Here is a 20,000-nt window from a genome sequence, read left to right as displayed (position 1 = left end):
ATATGACAAGGGTGTGGTAGTTCCTCAAAATGACGCTCGTCGGAACGGCGCTTAATTTAGGGAAGAAGATGAAAAGTTATAAATCCTCAAGTGCTGACGATCTTCATAAAACCTCAAATTTTAGGTATTTCAAGTTGTTAGAAAGTTTTAGCAAAGACGACGGCTACAGCAACGAAAACGTTAGTTCAAAATATAAATTAGCGCTATCGCAAGTATTTCACGATTAATCCATCTTGTTCACATTGTACAATACAGGCGAACTATCCTGTAAATGGATGGGTACGAACGGTTTTAAAGTCAAAACTGAAAATGACTTTTTCATTGTTATATGCCTACGTTGTCGTCAAAACCTAAAATTTGGTGATTTCACGTTGTTGTTTTGTGGAGTACGGCAAAGAAATGCACGGAAATTCGTGTTGCACGTGCAGCACGAGCATTTTTCCTTTTTCAACCAATAATACTCTTGCTTTGTGGCGTTGCCGTAGCCGTAGCCGTTGTCTTTGCTAAAACTCCCTGTTGTTTTGCTGACGACGGTAAAGAAATAGACAAAAATGAAAAACGCACGTGCAGAGCGTGCAGAGCTGTTGTTTTTACCCACTAAATATGCAAATTTGTGATTATCCTGATTTGACCAATGGCTAGGTTTGTTCTGTGTAATCCCTGGTACAATGTCTTGGTTGTGCTTGTAAAAGGCAAAAATTAATGGTTTGTCTCTGCCCAGTTGCGATAATTAAAATTTGAAGAATTTGTTTCTATTTATTGTTTCAATGGCCCTGAAAAGGGGTTATCCTGGGTGTAAAAACCAGTGAAACTTTTTCTTTGTTTCATTAGCTCATGTACTAAAGGTTAGCTGATTGTTCCAAGCTTTTTTTTCTTAGTTTCCTGTGCAATGTCATCTGCGCGTTTCACGTGTTTTTTTATTCCGAGGAGGAACCCCCAAAAAGCCACAGAACCTGTATTACTTTGAACCCCAAATACCGGTACTTAACTTTTCTATCCAAAACAAAATTAATAACCAACACCATTAAATAGAACTGTTGGTTATGAATTATGCTAACCTTGAGGGGATCTCTCTCCTAAACTCTGCGGAATATCATCTTTCTGTAAAGGAAAATTAAAACTAGCAAAAAAAAAAATGACTCTCTTTTTTAATGGTTTTGTAATTTTGTTACAATTTAAATTGGCTTTTGTAACTGGTTCATGCAGGGTTGACTTGTCAGAAGCAACCAAGCGCACACCCAAAGCGCCCGCATTCGGCGAGTAAAATCATCTCATGTCAGCCAGAATAAAATTTTTAAGGCTCACTTAATGGGGAAATGAAACCCACAATTAACCCATTGATCCCTGGGAGTGAAACTTTGACAGGTTTTACTCTGTCTAACACCAGACGATTTTACTCGTCAACCGGGGACATCCTGGGGCATGTGTGAGATGTCAGTGGCTTAAAGAATTTAACTCAAAAACCAACCACTTTTCCTTTGAGATCTACATCCATGGCAATTGCAATAGCTTCAAGCCCAGTCAGTACTTCTTTGATATCAGGTCTGTTGGCTGGATTTACTTGGAGCATGTACTCTTTAAGAAACAAAAGCAAGAAGTCATGATAAAAATAACAGCGTAAAACAAAGTTTTGTGGATCACCAGAATACTGTAAGAAACATCTCTGGTCATAACCACAATCAGACTCAAAGCCACGGTCTTATAACTTGGAAGATCATGATGTTGAATGCTCTACATTAAAATTTTGCTGATTAGCTCAGACAATCATGACATTTTTATTTGTATTTTATTTTATTAATTTTGCCAGTCAAGCTGGCAGAGCGTCACAACAGCTTGCGCCAATTACTGTGGCCCCTTTTTTTGCCTTCCCAACCATGATACACAACAGAAGACAGACCACAACACCGGGAACTACGTGCCCTACTCTTAGCGACAAGTGTGTGGGTGCTTTTACGTCCCACCGGATTATTAACATTGAAGGGTTGTGAGACGGGACCTCCTGCTTATCGTTGTTATCCGAGAAGACTTGAAAGTCTAACCATTATAATTATTTTAAGCTGCACGCCTTCAGGAGAAGAGTTGACGCACATGTACAAGTTCTGTTCTTCTATCCAACCCCAAGTACAGTGTACAGTACCACACATACATGTATAGCAGGAAGATTAAATGCTACAATTTAAAAAACTTTAATCAAACTGGAACTGAATGAAAAAGAAGGATCTTTCTCAAACACAAGGGAATAAAACAAAATGAAAGGGAATGAAATAAAACAGAAAAAAGGGAATTCAATTCATAGGCTACATGATTTCAGTCCCAGCAAAAAGCAGGGCATGTGTCACCTAACTTAGGTCAATGGTCTAACTCTAACAAGTGTCCTATAGCCTACAGTGATAGAGCATCTGAACCTTCCAAGAGTCTTTTCCTGAGCGATCTAATTTTTTCAGAGTACTGTAAGTACATATAATTTATGTGAGAGCCATCAGAAACAATAATTATTATATAATTACCAACCCATTGGGGGGTGGGGGAGGGGGGGGTTACTACAACCTTAATTCATTAATTTTGTATTAAATGGAGGACTGATACACTTACTAATCAAATCATGGAAAATTGTGTATTTGGTGTCATTTTCTGGGATGGTGTACTTGGCATTGAGTATTCTGAGCTTGGCAGAATCTTCAAATGGATGCTCCATAAAACAAAGGAAAAACAGAACGCACCCAAGGGCCTGAAAGAAATTAAAAACAGACAATGGAGTCAGTAATGCCAGATGTACCCAAAACAAAGCTATCTAAAGATCCAACTGGTTTAAGTGATTGGCATCTCGTGTTGGCTGATGTTGTACACTGTACAAGTTCATGGGGCTATGTCACAGTATTTAGTTCTCTCTGTTTACTAAAAGCTAACTTTAAATAGATCAGTTAGACTATTAATTTTCCCGTTCACTGGGCTAGACGACAAAAAATCTAGTCTACTTTTGAACCAAATTATGGTAGTAATCAAATAAAAAATCTAACTGACCCAGATATCAGCTTTCTCAGTCACAGGCATGTTGCTGTACAAATCAACCATCTCTGGTGCACGATACATGGGGGTTGTGTTCCGCTGGATCTGGAAATAAATCCACAACAAACCATTACAGCTGTATTAACCCATTAACTCAGGATTGAACTGCCCCACATCTAACTCTTACATGTAGGAGTCAATGGGTTACATGGGACATACTGTACACTGTTAGTAGTTTTTGAGTGTCCAGAGGTACTTGTAGAGGTGGTTAACTCATTGATTCCTTAAGTGTCCCTCAATGACGAGTAAAATCGTCTAGCATTAGACAGAGTAAAATATATTAAGTTTCACTCACTTTCGTCACTCGTCATTTTTCGTTTATCTAGTTTAATAAGGACATTTGGCTGGCTTTTGTGCTGTTTACATCGCTCGCATGCATGTGCCCTGAAGGACAGATGATGCTTTTTTAAAAACACTCTTACCAAATAAAATTGAAGCAAAATTAATAAAACAGAGTATGCTGGAAAATACCCTCTTAGTCAGGTTGAGATCACTTTATAATAATTAATTAATTATTACTAATTATTAATTATTTCTAATTATTATTATAATCCCTAGGGGTACTGTCAAAAATTAGTGGTGCCTGGCTCTGTTGTGCTGCCTTAATTTCATCACCATTGGACACAAAATCAAAATTGAACTGGTTTGAAAAATTCTACCAAACAAGAAAACAATTGACCTGCAGATGTACAATATATAAGATCAGCTGTGCTTGCTTCATCAAAAAGGCAAAAAAGAGAGGAGAATAGTTTACCTCATCTTCAGCAAGACTCCGCTGAAGAGCTGTCCAAGTGTCATCTGGGATAACTGGTGTTATGGTTGAGCTCCCAAAGTCGCACAGCTTAATTTGACCCTTGCTGCCAATGAGAAGATTTTCAACCTGAAGGGAGAATCATACTTAATCTCAGTTGATGAAACCTTACTAACTTTACTTGCACAAGTCATAACTTGTATAAGTATACACGTAACTACATAGGTTATTACTGAAAATTCTTATTGTGAGATAATCACCTATTAAGTGTTTTTTTCGAAAAGCCATTTTGTCGAGGTAACAGACAAAGAAATTTAAATTGTTTTAAAGAAAGTGCATGTTTTTCAAATAACCACCTAATGTAATTATACTATTTAAAACATTACTATTTGCCTCAGGCTTGGTAAATATCAGTGAATAATAATTAGCAACTATGCACCGAAGTGGAAGTGGCTAGTGGCGGATGTTTACCGAGCCACAACTAGCCACTGACTCTGAGGTGAATACAGTAGTTGTTTTACACTGTAGTATTACTAAAACAGTAAGATATATACACTGTAGCACAAAAAGATGATTTTAATTCATTTATTTCTGCAAAGAACATTTCAACATTTTCAGGCGCAAATTCTGCAGGAATTGTTGGGAAGTGAATAGCAATGGATATCCGGAGTTTGAGTAGTCAATCAGTGTGCAAGTTCAATGCTACATATATCCACTTTTTTGGTATACACTGTACAGTATATACCAAAACAGTGGATAGTGTTGAACCCACCCGCTGATTGACTACTCAAACTTCGGATATCCATTGCTATTCACCTCTGACCAATTCGCATCAAATTTGCGCCCAAAAATGTTGTAATACTAATTACTATCATCATCGTTAAGTAATCACTCCATACCTTCAAATCCCTGTGTATAACTGGTGGTGTCTGTTTGTGCATATGAGCAACACCACGGCACATTTGATAAAACATCTTCAGTACCTTGTCAGGTGGATAAGGCTGGCCGTACCTTTCTTGTAAAAGCTTGACCAACTCACCTCCTATGATACCAACATAATTTAATAACAACTCTTAGCTTAAGTCTTGAATGATTTTCAAAGTAGTTGCAACTTTTGAGAGTGACGACAAAATAGTTAGTAACCATGTTGAATGAGAGTTGTCCTTGGTAGTGTGTACATCTACAGTACAGCTGTATGTAACCAGAAATCACACATTGTACATCGTTACTGTACTAATATAACTGTAAAGGTGATGGATTCATGAAAAACCTTAAAGTTTAATGCTCAACAGCATCAGGAACAACATGTATAAGGTTCTTCATCTATCCATCACATTCACAGTAGCGTTTACAAGGCCTCATTTAATTTCTGTGCAAGTTGCATTTGCTAACTACATGTACATATGTGTCGACTAAGCTGACAAAGTAGTTTTAACTTTCAAACTTGTAAATGTGGGTAAAATCCTGAGAGGTGACCATCCTAATGAAATATACTGTTGAAAAATAACTTCCCATGATCAGAAACAGCTTTTTAATGTTGCACAGGATTGTTGTAAGTAACATTTGAGTCTGGTTGTGAAATCTTAAAATAAAAATTAATGCTACTGAGCAGTACTTTGAATTCCTATAAAGAAGCTGTCTAGTATTACTATACAAAGACATTCTAACTTTGGAGTCTGTTTGTAAATCCTTAAGTATGACCATTCATTTGAAAGCTACTAAACAGCCCTTTCCTCTGGTGCAGTTTATTATATTATGCAAGATGGTAAAATTAATAATTTTTGTCACAAAATCCCAGTGTCTTAATCTTTAAGAATTAGCACAACATAAAAGCACTGCTTGGTTTCAAAAGCAGCAAGGGTTATGGAATCTTTTCAATGAAATTATCAGGAACCCTACAGAATCCTGAACCACCCTTCACTGATGAGTAAAATTAATGTCTGGTGTTGGATTACTGCATGTAGAGGTAGTTTTTAGGCACGCCTTACCACCACAAAGCTCTGTCAAGATTAGGTATTCAGACATTCCATGTTCAGTTTCCTTCTCATTCAGAGATGCTGCGGAATGAAACTGTACAATATTGGGGTGTCCACGGAGGCGTTTCTATGTGACATTAAGGAAGACAATAAAAAAACTATTTCTCATCAATGGAGGCAATGTGGTACCCGAGTGGTTGGGGCACCGGAATTTGTTTTAGAATGTAGTTGATCAACGGATTGAAAGCACAAACCACTAGATGAATTTTCTATCTGGCTAAATTAACTAAATACCAGAAATCAGTTTTTGAAAGTACATGTACATGTACACTGTATATTGTGTCTGCTGGTAATAAATTAACATCAAGTGTGGAGCTATCCATCTTTCCCACAACTAAGGCCAGACTAACTCAGTTTGTTTTTAGTACACGTAAATCCAACTGTGCTAATACAGACAGTGCAAATCATTGTTTCTGGCCTTTTTAAGGCAAAGTTCAAAGTCACTTATGACAATCAGTTTTTATTGAGAAGCACAACTTGTCACTACAAAGAAACTTGTACTTGGACTTGCCTCAACCCTTTCCTGTTCATGAGTGACACATTCTATTCTGGCTAACGTCAGACAATTTTAATCGTCAATGGAGGCACCTTCGAGCAGGAAAGTGTTAAACCCATTCTGAAGTTTAACTCAAAAAGGTCCATTGCCAAATGATTGCCCCCTTCCTTCATTCTTACGTTAAGAGGATATCATAATTATTATAATACCGTAATTCAACAAAGTCGCAAAGTCATAAAGCGGAGAAGCAAGTGCTCTACTGAACAAATGAACCAAAAGAAACTACTAACTTTAAAAGGATTAACAAAATTAATTCCACCAAATCTTAAAGAACTATAATTCAACACCCCAAAGGAGAGGAATACTACAAATTCAAATGACATGATAAAGTTTAGGGTTACAATTATTATTAGAGAGAGACTGTTTATAAATGACAGGAGAGCGGTTCAGATACAGAATTGCACTTTATATAGCAAATGGCAAAACTCCTTTACTGCTTGCTATAAAACCATGAAAATCACTGTGTATCTTTTACCACTGACCCCTAAGAGTAAAATCGTCTGGGCCCGGTTGTTTGAAAGCCGATTAACTTAATCCAGGATTAGCGTAAACTTTTGTTTCATGTTTTCAACTTTTTGGTCAAAGGTTGTTTTGCTTATTTTTGTTTTTCAAGATTGACTTCTTCTAATGTAAAGTTTTGCCAAATATCAACGTTGAACAGCATTTAGTATTGGAGTAATAAACTCCTTGGTTAATATTTAATCTGGGATTAGCGTTAATCGGCTTTTGAACAACCGGGCCCTGGTGTTTAATAGACAGAGTAAAATCTGGAGAAGTCAATGGGTTATTATCATAATACTACTGTACTCATTGATACTTGACAGCCATGAATAACAAGCACGCAAGAAATAAGCCTTTTGCCTGGCACTGGTCCTTTGCTTTGAGTGCAAAACATTTTTCCCTCTACTTACTGAAGTTTCCTAAATCTGAACAAAGGGCATTAACAGATTTGCATAAAATTGTGTAATCAAGGATACAAGAATGGTTATTTCATTCAAAATAGCTTTATTAGCTGCATCGTCACCTCCCATCAGCCGCTGCAAAACAAAATTAATGCAATTTACTTAAGGAATAAGGACAGGCCAGTTAAGTACAAGTTTTGAAATTATATTATGATATTCTATGCTGACTGTCCTTGTTAACCCATTGACTCTGGAACACCCACCTCGCAAGTATGCTGCCCCAAAATCACGAACAGAGAGGCACAACAGTAGCTTTACACCGCGAGGTATAAGACTTCTTAATACATGTATGTGAATAGTGAAGTTTTTATTATAATTATAATGAGTCCTTATATGTTTTTCGATTTTACTCCACTCTTAACCATTCGTATATATTACCAAGTTTGGCAATAAAGATTATTATTATTATTATTATTATTATTATTATTATTATTATTATTATTATTATTATTATTATCATTATCATTAACCTTGAATTAGCATAATAACAAAAGATCCTTTGTTATTATGCTAATTCGTAGAGACTATAGAAATCATTACTTCGCATTACTTACTCACTCACTCTGCCTTGAGAATGGTGTCGTGATGACGCCGAGACATCGGCTTAAGTTTCAACATTAATATTTGCTTGCTTATGTTTTAAGAAATCATTTATTATTATTTTTATTATTATTATTATTATTATTATTATTATTATTTAATAAAAGCTATCATCACAGGGGTCAACAGGTTGATCTACAAGGCAAAAAAGTACATTTTTGCCCTGTCATTTTAGGCAGGGCACTTGTCTCCTTTAAGCACTACAAGCTCCTAGAAGTCTCCTATGGAGCACATTTGAATTACTTGCAAGTCACAGGTTCAACCCACATTAGAAGACACCTTTTACTTTACTAGGTATGATTGTACCTCTGGCAGATTTTCATTTAATAACCGGACTGGAACAGTCGCCATTTTTATCTCCTATATACAAGGCTGCTGCCTAACTGTTGCCCTCTCACCTGGGCACCTTACTTGCGAGCGCAGGCGACCACATTTCTAAACAAGTAGCTCGAGAGGGCGCCTTACTTGATCCAGCCTCACTTTCTTGTAAATTATTTTGATCCCAGCTGGAATAAATCAATTCTGGGCTCTTCAAAAAATGACTCGGGCTACTAACTTTTAATCATGGAACCCGGAAAATTCTATTAGGCAGCAGCATGTACATTGTATTTTACACGAATATGCACGCTTGCTGCTTCTTTTTTTTTAATTCACACACATTTTGTCAGTATCATTATATCGATTTCTATGACAATTTAATCCAACAAAACTTCCTTCTTTGTAATCTTAGAACTCTTCGAGTGATTAATCAGATTGAAACGTTATTGCGCAAAAATTTGATGACAGACAGAAATTAAAATATCATTATTAGCGATGTAAATTGCGCGATCAAATACTTTAGATAAAGATTTTAACGTACGACTACTACCTTTAAAGCATATTCTTTTCCTGTTGACGTATCCTGAGCAACAAAGACAAATCCATAACCTCCTGAAAAATGATCAAAAGTGATTTGTGTATTGTTTTCAAGTTGGTAACATTTAATTTTGTTTAAGTTACCGGTGAATCGATTAAGATCAAGGCGATTTTAACAACGTGACTCGAAATTCGCTCAAGAATACATTAAGATTTGGGCATCGTTAGACATAACTGAAGATCTTACCTTCGGCTATAACTCTCCGAACTCTTAGCTGTACGGGACCGAGTTCGACGTACTGTCCGACAAAGTCACTACCACCGGTCTTCCCCGTTTGGCTGATGTAGTTTAACGCCGAGCGAAATAACTCAGCCATTTTTCAAGTTTGTTCAATTTCAAGACCACAAACAATTACAGGAAGGGTTGCCTATTTCGGAAATTTTGAGTTCAACCCGCATTTTTAAAAAGGTGAGTCGCAGTTGAGTCCCGAAGCAATATCACATAACCACGGAAACTGGCCACAAGCCGCCATTTTGACCGAGGTAAAAGACGATCCGTTACGCATGCGCTAAATAATTGACAGTCGACTGCGATTTACTGTGTCAGCTGATAACTTGTTCAAATCAATATGGCGGTCAATTCGATTTCTTGGGAAATACCTTCGAAGTTTCGCTTCTATTCTTCGAAATCAAAGAGGAGGATTCAAGTTCGGCCGTACTTGATAGAGTTCAAAAGGTTATTCGAATCAAGTCTCACTGCTGTCAAAGGGGTAAAACCTTCCAGATGTGATTGTTGAAGGAAAGGAAATTTGGTTGCTAAGACATCCATTTGTTGTTTACAAGTCGTTGATGTTACTTTACAGGTCTCTAATCAAGAATTGCTTCATGCTGTACTGGCTTTGTACGACAGCTGTCTCCCTGAAATCACACCGGAAGTTCTGTACCCTACCGTTTGTGGAAAATGGGCCAAAACGCTAGTTTTACTGAGGGATTTCGAAGGCAAGCCTAATTAATTTATCATATTTTCGGTTTAGTATTAGTGGCCATGGCGAAACAACTTTTAATCCAACTTTCCCACCTTTGATCCTCTGCGGAATGATTTGTGGATTGGTTGGTCAGTCATGATTGAGACAGGAACTCACAGTGGACTATCAGATATCTCTCATCCTAACCTCTGACCCATGTTATTATTATTTAATTGAATTACCCATATTTGTATTCTCTCATTTGTGCTGGTAGCGTGGAATGAAAGCTTGCGCAGGAAATCTTTCCAGATACAAATTAAGGGGTTATGTCATGAACTTTATGCGCAGATCAACTCGAAACTTCAACATCCCCCCCCCCCCCCCCCAGTGGGCATTTGAACTTTTGAAGATTGGATCATTCAAATTCCTGCCCCCTCAGGCCAAAATGGTGTTCAAATTTCCTACCCTATTGCCGGATTTGTCTGTCATACCCTAATAAAGAACAATCGTCGTCGCCTCCTCCTGTCTTTTATAAAGACCTTTTGAAGATCTTTTTTGTAAGCCAATCGCTCACAAATGCTACCTCTCTTCCTTTAAACTCTTCCATCTCGTCCAAACACATGTTTTATAGCTGTTAGCAACTCCAGCGTCCAAAAAAAATCATTTGAAACCTGACACAGTGATTACTGTTGTGTGTTACCCTCTATTTATAAATAAAGTTTATTATTATTATTAGTATTAGAGCGAGTTTCAATCGAGTGTCGTAAAACCAAAACCAACGTAATTACTTTGGCCAATCAAAAAGGATGGAGGTAATCCAGTAAACCAATCAAGACTCCAAGTAATTACACATAGCCGACAAAAAGCCCGGGAAAACGTGCATCCGCAAGCCATGATTGGTTTTGGTTTCACTTCTGATTGGTTGAAAAAATGGCGCGAGAACTTTCAACCAATCAGTGAGTGAAGTAAATGCAAAACCAAAGCAATTCGCTAATTACTTTCGACACTCAATTGAAAACTGCTATATTATCATTATTATTAGTATTGTTATTAGTATTATTATTATCATCATCATTGTATTTACTTGTTTAATTGCCTTTAGTTAGCAAATCTTTTTCATAATTACTTTTATCACATTTAGACAAATAGTAATGTATGAGGCATTCCTCTAATGCATAATGTCTTTTTTTTTAATAAATTGTGAACATGTAGATGTCTTACTGGAGTTGAAAGGTTTAAGTCCAGAGGGGAATGTCCTGAGTGAAACCGATCAAAGTTTGATTCAAGTACCTGATGATGTTTCTAAAGAACAATCACAAGAAATGCAGTCAGCAAGTGCACTTACAAACAAACAAGAAAATTTAACTGATAAAAAAGAAGCAAAACACCTAAAGAAGCAAGTGTCGTGGGATGATGTTGCAAAGAAAGCAGAGGACACTTTTGACCCTGTGGATAGAAATTTAGAGGAAGACAAGTTCTCACACGAGTCAACAGAAGTTTCTGAAAACTGCTCCTTTGAGGTTTTCAGTTGTAAATGTGACAGCGGGGTTGTTCTCACTGAAACAACAGAGGAAGACAATAATGTTAAAACAAGGGATGACAATAACCTTGGTGAAAAAGAAAAGGATATCGAACCAAGAAAATTTGATGGTGTATTCAGTGATACTGAGAGTGATGAATCGGCTGAAAGGTACAGTGTAGGGTCTATCAAATTTGACTTAAAATTTCATAACATATCAAGAATATGAAAAAAAGTGTCATATTGATAGTTCTGTTGTAGACGAACTAAGAAAATACATCTAGACCTCTAACTGTTGGGCAGGCATATTCCAAAATTATAAAACTACAAATATGAAATCTTGGCTTGATTTTACAAGGCATGGAGCCCTTGATTTTGTTCCAAAATATTAACTAATTAAGCAATAGACCACAAGTTTCTGTGGTTTATAGGCTGATAAACCACGCGGGATGTTGTTCTTCCAACATCCCAAGTGGTTTATCACGCCTATAAACCATAGAAACCTGTGGTCTATTGCTTTTATATAATTCAGAAGACGCGCGATTTTTCAGTGAGTTTACTGGCACAATAAAACATAGCTGATTGACCAATCAGAGCACGCACATTGATTTGGTTATTACCGGTATATAATTAAAAGTAAAAACTATGTTCACTTGACAGACTTTCCCAACGCTTGTGTTATGAAAGACTGGAAAATTATACAGCCACCCTCAAATGTTCACTGCTTCCCGTTGTAGCAGTGGTGAGCATTGAGGGGAGGCTGTATTCTCTGGCTAGTTTTGTGATAGTCTTAATATGTGGCTCTTATTGTCTGCATTTCAATTATTTTTGAGATCAGAGACTACTATCAAAATAATGCTCACCTTAAGTAGCAAAATTGCTGATATCATACTAATAATTTCATGTCATCGTGATTTGATGGACATTCAGTGAAGACGAGGAGGAAGATTTTTCCAAAGGAGCTGAAGAGTTTGTTGAAGCAGCCAAGTGGAGAAGAACAGAAAGACAAAGTGATAAAGGTAGTGTAATGCAATGTGAAAGGAAGCAGTGCAAAATGTGACCGGCCTCCTTCACTTGTTCCTCTGCAGCACTTGTTGTCCTGCTGAGTCCTGTATCCCTTGTAGGATCTCTGCTGAGCGTGCATGAAGTCCACTTACATCGGGATTGAAGGAAAATAAGATGAAGATACTTTAAGGAAGGCAAGAAAGAGTTTCTCTCCAACTCTTTATGTTACAGAATCATAGGCCTGTGGGGCTAGAGAAACTATTTATGTTTTTGATTCATTTTGACATTTCTGTCATAAGAACAATAATGAGATGGAGAATAGTTCATGTTTCAGTTCAAGATAAGCTTTCTTGTGATCAAGAATGTTGCCACAGAAGACAGGCATCAGCAAATCTCTCAGTATTATTATTATTATTATTATTATTATTATTATTAGGATATTTGAACATTGGTCTTCTGTGTCAATAGTATTCATGATCTCAAGATTGCTAATATCTCAAACTGAAATACAAACAATTCTTTGTCCTCTTGGTGTTCAAGATTATAAGGGAATTGCCAATCAAAACTGTAAAAAGAATTTCACCACTTTATTGGAAGTGAAAGCCTCCAAACGTTATTGGCATTTATTTGCAAGCCCTATTTTCATAGTTTCAGAATCTTCTGTTGGTGTAGAGTCCATAATCGTTGGAGCTGTGACATATGAACGGTCATACAGGTAAACTTTAAAGTTTCATTTGATTTATTTTATTTTGTTATGCTTACTGAATATCTACATTGAAAACCCTCATAAGATCTCAAAAGAAGCTTCATGGACCTTTGAAGACGTTAAAAAACTGCCAATAATAATAGTAGTAGTAGTAGTAGTAGTAGTAGTAGTAGTAGTAGTAGTAGTAGTAGTAGTAGTAATAATAATAATAACAATAATAAACTTTATTTAAGTGTCAAGTTTATTTAGCTCTGAGATACTAATAGTCCATTTTACAGTTGTGTATTTACTAATAGATACCTGGCCTATGAATGAAAGTGAGGCTGGAGTTGACCTTGTTTTGATAGAAACCTCACTTTTTTTATGTGAATTCTTACTAATTAGGATGACAAACAACATCATTAACATAACAAAAGGAGGGAGGTCTGTATCATAACAAGGTCAACACCAGCCTCACTTTCATTTAAAGGCCAGGTAACTAAGCACACAACTGTAAAGAGGTCTATAGACCAATTTTGATATGTTAAAATTCAGTCTGAACCAAAAGGCATCATCTCGAGGCTCTGAGGAATAAATATAAGGATTTGTATGAGTTTATCCCCCAGAGCCTCGAGATGATGCCTGCTGTTTAGGACTGAATGTTATTATATCAAAAGTGGGCTATTTTGGACACATCAAGTCAACTCAAGATATTAAATCATATTAAATCATTGGCTGGTTTTTGAGGAGAGGGGAAAACCAGAGTACCTGGAGAAAAACCTCTCAGAGTAGAGGAGAGAACCAACAAACTCAACTCACTTGTGACGTGAAGTCTGGGAATGGAACCACAATGGCAGGGGGAGAGTGCTCTGGCCAATGCGCCATCCCTCACAGCTCCCAAAGATCTTTCAAGTGCCATAATAGTCACAGCAGTTTGAACACTATGTATTTTTAAATTTGAAACAAGATTTACCCATAACTTTTTAGTCCATAGCTCACATATCTGACTTATCTAGAAATCCTAGAACAGCATTTCAAATGAATTTTAGCATAATGAGCTATCCATATCAAATTTATAGCTGTCTTTTAAAAAAAAACATGCTGACTGAACAGATTTGAAAAGTCGTCCTTTTCAATCCGTTGTAATCCATGCTCTCTATTCTTAACTATGGGCGAAAATAACCGTTTAAGCCTGGAGGGGGCCCCAATAGGTCCTTTGTGTAACCGTGTCATGTGACCTTGTCAATCCTAAAAATTGGTTGTGGTACAAAATAGATGTTAGAAATGGAAAGAACGTAACGAAATTATTTAGATTGCCAAGTTTGCAAGTTTGAATGTTTGAGAAATGTAAAAGAATTCTGAGCTGGATGGCGAAGCTTGTGCATGCCATCCGCCAACTGTTTTCCTTAATAACATATCTCAGTTAATTTTTTAAGCATTAAAATCACTGTGAAATCTCTCACGTAAATGTCAGTGGCCTCAAAATTGACATTCTTACAAATTTCATCGCGCTCTTTCCATTTCTGGCATGTATTTTGTACCACGACATTTTTTTTTATGAGTGACACGGTCACGTGTTAGACAGAGTAAAATCTACCAGTGGCACTATTTGGAGTAAAAGGGATAATAGCTCCAATGAACTTATAGGATTCTTGTTAATGAACTATAGCATTATCTTTTTGGTCCTTAGTTGCACTAACTTGATTTTAACCTCCACAGTGAGAAATTTAAACAAGCCTAGCGTTGCCCCCGACAAAAGTTATTTAACAATAATTTGCAAAGATTGAAAGAACATTTGAAGATCTTATGAGTATCATCTAGAACGATCCCTTCTAAACCCTTGACGATCTTCAGATTTCTTAGCAAGAAATTTGAGGATTTTGTCAAGTGTCGTTGATATCCTTAACTCTTGGTTGATTCGTCTTGCTGGAGGTTAGACTTTCTCAAAGTCCTTTAATTATTTTTCCCTCTAAGTGACGGCTGGTGGGTAATTCGTTCGGTCGTTGCGCGACCTCACTTTAAGAATTTCGAGAGGGCGGCTTGGAGCAAGTCTAGCTAGAGTTCAATTAGCGAGAATCTCTCTTTTTCTCAAAACATTTTTTTAAAAATATTGCCAATTTCAGCATAACTCGGCAAAGACCATCGGAAAAGGTGGTTCAACTCAACTTGTTAGCAGTCAGGAAAAGGTGTCGGAAATCGGGTGTTGGTAAATTTCTCATCGAGGTGAGTTGCGATAATTATATCCAGAAATTTTGTGGGGCTCCGTCTTCCTTTGTTTCAAAGGATTTTTTTTTTTTTGCGTTGAATGATTATTTTTGTTTGTTAAAGTTTCGAGCTCGGATGTTGCGCTCCGAGCGTCCTGATTGGCTCGCCTAAAAATGTACTAAAATGCGTGCCGCGCGTGCAGCACGATTAGAGCGGTTTTCAATTTAGTGTCGAAATTTGCTTTGGTTTATGCTTACTTCACTCAGAGATTGGTTCAAAGTTCTCGCGCCATTTTTTTAACCAAGCAGAAGTGAAACCAAAACCAATCGTGGCTCGCGCGTGCAAATTTTCCCGCGCTTTGTGTCTGCTACGTGTAATTACTTCTAGTTTTGATTGGTTTACTGGATTGTCTCCGTCCTTTTTGATTGGTTAGAGTAATTACTTTGGTTTTGGTTTCACGACAGTTAATTGAAACTCGCTCTATTTATAAACCGATAACATTGGTTGCGATCACACTTGAGAGAAACACAGGCCGTGTTTTCACGACAGTCGTTGTTTCGCTTAACATTCCTGAAAGTGATTTGTTTGCAGCCTTCGTAAAGCGAATTTAAAATGATACGTGTTTTCACGGGTAACATTAAATGAGGAGAGAATAGCCAATGCAATAATAAAAATAATAAAATAGCGCGCCTTTTGTATTTCCCATTTGAAATTGCCAACTCGCTTAAGCTTCCTGGTTTGGTGGCTTAAATTTAATGAGAATTCTATTGAAATTTGCCGAGTCGCCTAACTTTAAGCGAGTTGGGAAAGGAAATTTTCGGTTTCAGTCGCTAAGCGACCTGAAAAACCGCTCGTGAAAGCACGGCCACAGTGCAGCGCTAGTGTTGACAGTACTCCTGTGTCAACTCATTGGTGTTTTGAATCCCTAGGGGAACACTGCATAATAGAACTTGATTTAACACTAGTGTTAAACTCCCTAATGTGACCACAAGCAATGTTCTTAGGCGTCGAGATGTCTTAACGAACTGTAGAAAGAAAACACGTTAAAAGGAATCGACGACGGTTCGACCAGTTCATTTTATTAAGATACTAATCAGTCACTTTATTATGTGTCACTTTTAACTTTGTTCTAATGCACTATAGACTCTCAAAGATCCAACGATCATTGGCCTTTATGACACAATCGCAGTGTACGCTGATAACGATGCTGTAGATTTCTTCAAACAAAATGGCTTCACTGACGATGTAGTGCTGTGTAGCAGATTCAGGTAACATAGAAAATCCCCAATGCATATGTGATTGATTCCGACGTTTTTGGGTCAAATCTTCCGATTACCTGAAGGCTGAATCCATGAGAACAGACTTAACTGATTAGAGTGTAATGTGAAGTGCTAGGTTTCTACCCCATATGAACCAAGTGGGCGCTAGCCCTACTAATGGAAATGGGCCCACACAAGGACAGACAAAAACTCTGACCATACGAATTTAGGGCAAGCCTGCAGGAAAGCACATAGCATTTCCTTTGGTTTTATCCAAAGTAACAAATGAAATTTGGAGACACTTAAACAAAAAGGATTAAATTAGTGAATGTAGATTTAAGCTAAGATGTTTGGGGATGAAGATTATCGCAGTAATTGACGCAACTTTTAGCAGGAGCTGGACAAATTCAAACTTAAATGCGATACGAACGTATTCCATCTGTGATACATTTGCAATGCTTTACCTGTGGAGCTGTCAACCCGTAGAGGATGGAATTATACAGTGCAAATTTATGTGTCTTTTCATCTCTGTGCTAGGACGGTTGGCCGTTAAATTCTGAAGTGTTTGCTCTGTTGACATAATCAGTTTCGTTCGACGGATACAGATTAAGTGTCTCAAATTTAATTGCCAAGACTGGACGGATACATTGCTTACTCGCATTATTCTATCCTCAGTGAGCTGACGGATAACTGGATCAATAGTACCTTGATGTGTTACCTTCCGCCTTTTACAGGTAAGATGGAAGCCAAGTTTTTTAGGATACTTCGTCCACACTGTGGGACGCGAGCGAGATGGATAATGGCGAAAGACTTATACCAGAGCTCGATAGAGCAAAGTTATATCTTGAAGTAACGCTTTCGTGGCGTTATTAGGGAGTTTAAGCAAAGACGACGACTACGGCAACGAAAACGTCATTCCAAAATATAACTTAGCGCTATCGCAAGTATTTCGCGATTATTCCGTCTTGTTCACCTTCTACAATACAGGCGAACTATCCTGTAACTGGATGGGTGCGAACGGTTTTAAAATCAAAACAGAAAATGACTGATTCGTGGTTATATGCTCACGTTGTCGTCAAAACTTAAAATTTGGTGATTTCACGTTGTTGTTTTGTGGAGTACGGCAGAAATGAAGTAATTCGTGCTGCACGTGCAACACGATTATCTTTCCTTTTTTAACCAATCATATTTTTGCTTTGTGGCGTTGCCGTAGCCGTAGCCGTCGTCTTTGCTTAAACTCCCTCATATTGTTTTCTGCCGTTGCTGTTCACGTAGCCGCCGTTACTAGGGAACTTGAAGGCTGGTTTACAGGTACAACACAAGGATAAGCATAAGTGCAGCATCAGCACAAGGTTGGTTGCACTTGCGATAAGCATAAGCACAAGTTGACATACGCAGGCGCAGTGAACAAATATTTTGGCGCCAAAATCTTACGTCCAAAATGGCCGACACCGAGGAGATGTTGTTGCTTGTTCTTCTATTGCGAAGAAGTTGAAGGCGGAGGGAAGGAGTAATAAAAGATAAGCCAAAAAGGGTTTGGGTGAGGGAAATATTTCGTACTGAGGCGGAAAGAGCAAGGCGAATTTCATAACCTGGTGAGGGACCGCAGGCTGGGCGATCGAGAGTTTTATTCCAGGTCTGAAATAAAAATTACTTGTATTAACGTTAAACAAAATCTTGTTAAAAAAACGTTTACAAAGTAAGCTTGTAAATTAAAAAACGTGCTTATCTGTTTTGCTGTGCTTGTACTTTGTACTTGTCCTGGTTTACATAGGTGACGCAACGACTCAAGCATAAACGCAAATTAAACACAAGAAAAAGGAACAATTTCCTTTTCTTGTGCTTGGGTTTATGCTTTGCTCTTATGCTTGCGTCGTCCAGGTTTACACGTTGGTTTCTTGCATTTGTTTATGCTTCCGTCGTATGTGTAAACGAGCCTTAAGCAACGACAACGGCGACGGCAACGAGAACGTCACAAATTTGCGGCATATTTCGTGGGAAAAAATAATAGCTTTGCACGCCCTGCACGTGTGTTTTTCACTTTTTTCCATTTCTTTGCCGCCGTCGTCTGCAAAACAACAACGTGAAATAGCCAAATTTGAGGTTTTATGAAGAACGTCAGCACTTGAAGATAAATTTTCATTTTCTCCCCTAAATTAAGCACCGTTCCGACCATTGTCACAGACTCGTACCCAGTCGCTATTTACGTGTTTAGTGATTGAGGATGGATTGAGGCACGCGGGGTGTAGTCTGCCAGTGTCATTCTTGAGGAACTACCACACTCTTGTCATATTAAAAAGGTTGAAATAGTCACAAAGTGATTCCAATAACGCGAATTTATATTTTGAGATGATGTTTTCGTTGCCTTCGCCGTTGTCGTTGCTTAAGTTCTCTAAATTGATCACCATCCTCTGAGAATATGTTCCAGAAGTTCGAACAACGGGGAAGGTCATTCTCGTCACGAGAGCCTCGGATCGATCCAAGGCTCTGGGAAACTCTCTGTAGGAGAACATGCGCCGTAGGTTCTCAGTTATAGCCAAAAAATTGGCTATTCGAACCTTACAGCGCCTGCTCACTCCTCGTGCAAATATGAATGCACCAATTAGAGACGCTTTTGATTAAACTTCACGAAAACCAATGAGATGACACTTTGTTTCAAGGTTCCCCAGAGCTCTTCTCTCCCTCAGTCAAGAGAAGAGCTCTGTGGTAGAGATTGCGGGGAAGGTCTTATCTGTCTCTCTTTGTATAGGATTGTAATCCTTTAAACTTGGTTCAGTTGCTGTTGGAATACTTCTTGCATAGAAATTTTAAAGTGTAGAACTCTTTCATTTATATTACTATCTATTCTACAAGGTTTCTTTCCGCAACCTAAGTTTTTCAGTTTGGCCATTTGGGAAACATTGTTAACACAACAAAATTCCTAGTATAGCCCAGGCTCTAAGAATATAAATTTTAAGGCTTCAATCACTGGGTATTTTGCGGTACTCAGAACGTTCTAAGCCCATTTTAAGTCGTTCTTTAGGCCTAACATGGAGATGTGCACTTCATCAAAAAAGGCTGAAAGCTAACCATTTTAAAGTCAAAGTGGCCATACGTACCCTTACACCGACCTATACTTGCTAATCATACAGAAGTCTTCTTAGAATGATTATAGCAGGTTCAATAGTACTCAGAAATTCTTAATTCGTCTTTAATTCTTTTATATACAGTTCAGACAACGGACGGCATTAATGCTTGTTTAATTTCACGAAATACCTCCTTCGTTCGATGTCACCTGCCATCTGACCTGCCTTGTGTTTCACGCTTTTAAGTCTAAGCACCCATTTTAAAACGGTTCGCTTTCAATAACTGCGTGGCAATGTCGTTCATGGTTGGGGTTAGATCCAGTGATAGTCAATCTGAGAAGACTGCCGTATGAATAACAAATATAGGACGGTGTACGGGTCCCGTACGAATAGCCACCGTTTTAAAATCACGGGTTACGCCAGATAACTGTAGACGTGCACTATATCTGACAGCTGAAAGTTTTCACGTTC

General features: G+C 37.8%; 2 protein-coding genes across 2 annotated transcripts in view; one reads left to right on the top strand and one right to left on the bottom strand.

The window, feature by feature from the left end:
* The window catches only part of LOC137972383 (cyclin-G-associated kinase-like), a 37,140-nt gene extending 27,770 nt beyond the window's left edge, over nt 1-9,370 (bottom strand). Inside the window, exons 1-10 of the mRNA XM_068819076.1 lie at nt 9,074-9,370; nt 8,840-8,901; nt 7,387-7,446; nt 5,806-5,920; nt 4,717-4,859; nt 3,821-3,946; nt 3,022-3,111; nt 2,593-2,728; nt 1,469-1,575; nt 1,059-1,101 (exon numbers count right to left, since the gene is read on the bottom strand). Coding sequence (XP_068675177.1) covers nt 1,059-1,101; nt 1,469-1,575; nt 2,593-2,728; nt 3,022-3,111; nt 3,821-3,946; nt 4,717-4,859; nt 5,806-5,920; nt 7,387-7,446; nt 8,840-8,901; nt 9,074-9,203 — 1,012 coding nt within the window. The 5' untranslated portion in view covers nt 9,204-9,370. The remainder of the gene's footprint in view (nt 1-1,058; nt 1,102-1,468; nt 1,576-2,592; nt 2,729-3,021; nt 3,112-3,820; nt 3,947-4,716; nt 4,860-5,805; nt 5,921-7,386; nt 7,447-8,839; nt 8,902-9,073) is intronic.
* An 85-nt stretch (nt 9,371-9,455) lies between these two features.
* LOC137973088 (uncharacterized) overlaps nt 9,456-20,000 on the top strand; it is a 27,590-nt gene continuing 17,045 nt past the window's right edge. Inside the window, exons 1-8 of the mRNA XM_068819821.1 lie at nt 9,456-9,596; nt 9,690-9,825; nt 11,004-11,481; nt 12,241-12,329; nt 12,964-13,030; nt 15,124-15,223; nt 16,349-16,473; nt 17,140-17,198. Coding sequence (XP_068675922.1) covers nt 9,456-9,596; nt 9,690-9,825; nt 11,004-11,481; nt 12,241-12,329; nt 12,964-13,030; nt 15,124-15,223; nt 16,349-16,473; nt 17,140-17,198 — 1,195 coding nt within the window. The remainder of the gene's footprint in view (nt 9,597-9,689; nt 9,826-11,003; nt 11,482-12,240; nt 12,330-12,963; nt 13,031-15,123; nt 15,224-16,348; nt 16,474-17,139; nt 17,199-20,000) is intronic.

The sequence above is a fragment of the Montipora foliosa genome, chromosome 10, assembly GCF_036669935.1.
Source record: "Montipora foliosa isolate CH-2021 chromosome 10, ASM3666993v2, whole genome shotgun sequence".
Classification (NCBI taxonomy): Eukaryota; Metazoa; Cnidaria; class Anthozoa; order Scleractinia; family Acroporidae; genus Montipora; species Montipora foliosa.
The sequence above is the reverse complement of the archived record's forward strand: the minus strand, read 5'-3'. Positions and strand labels throughout refer to the sequence as shown.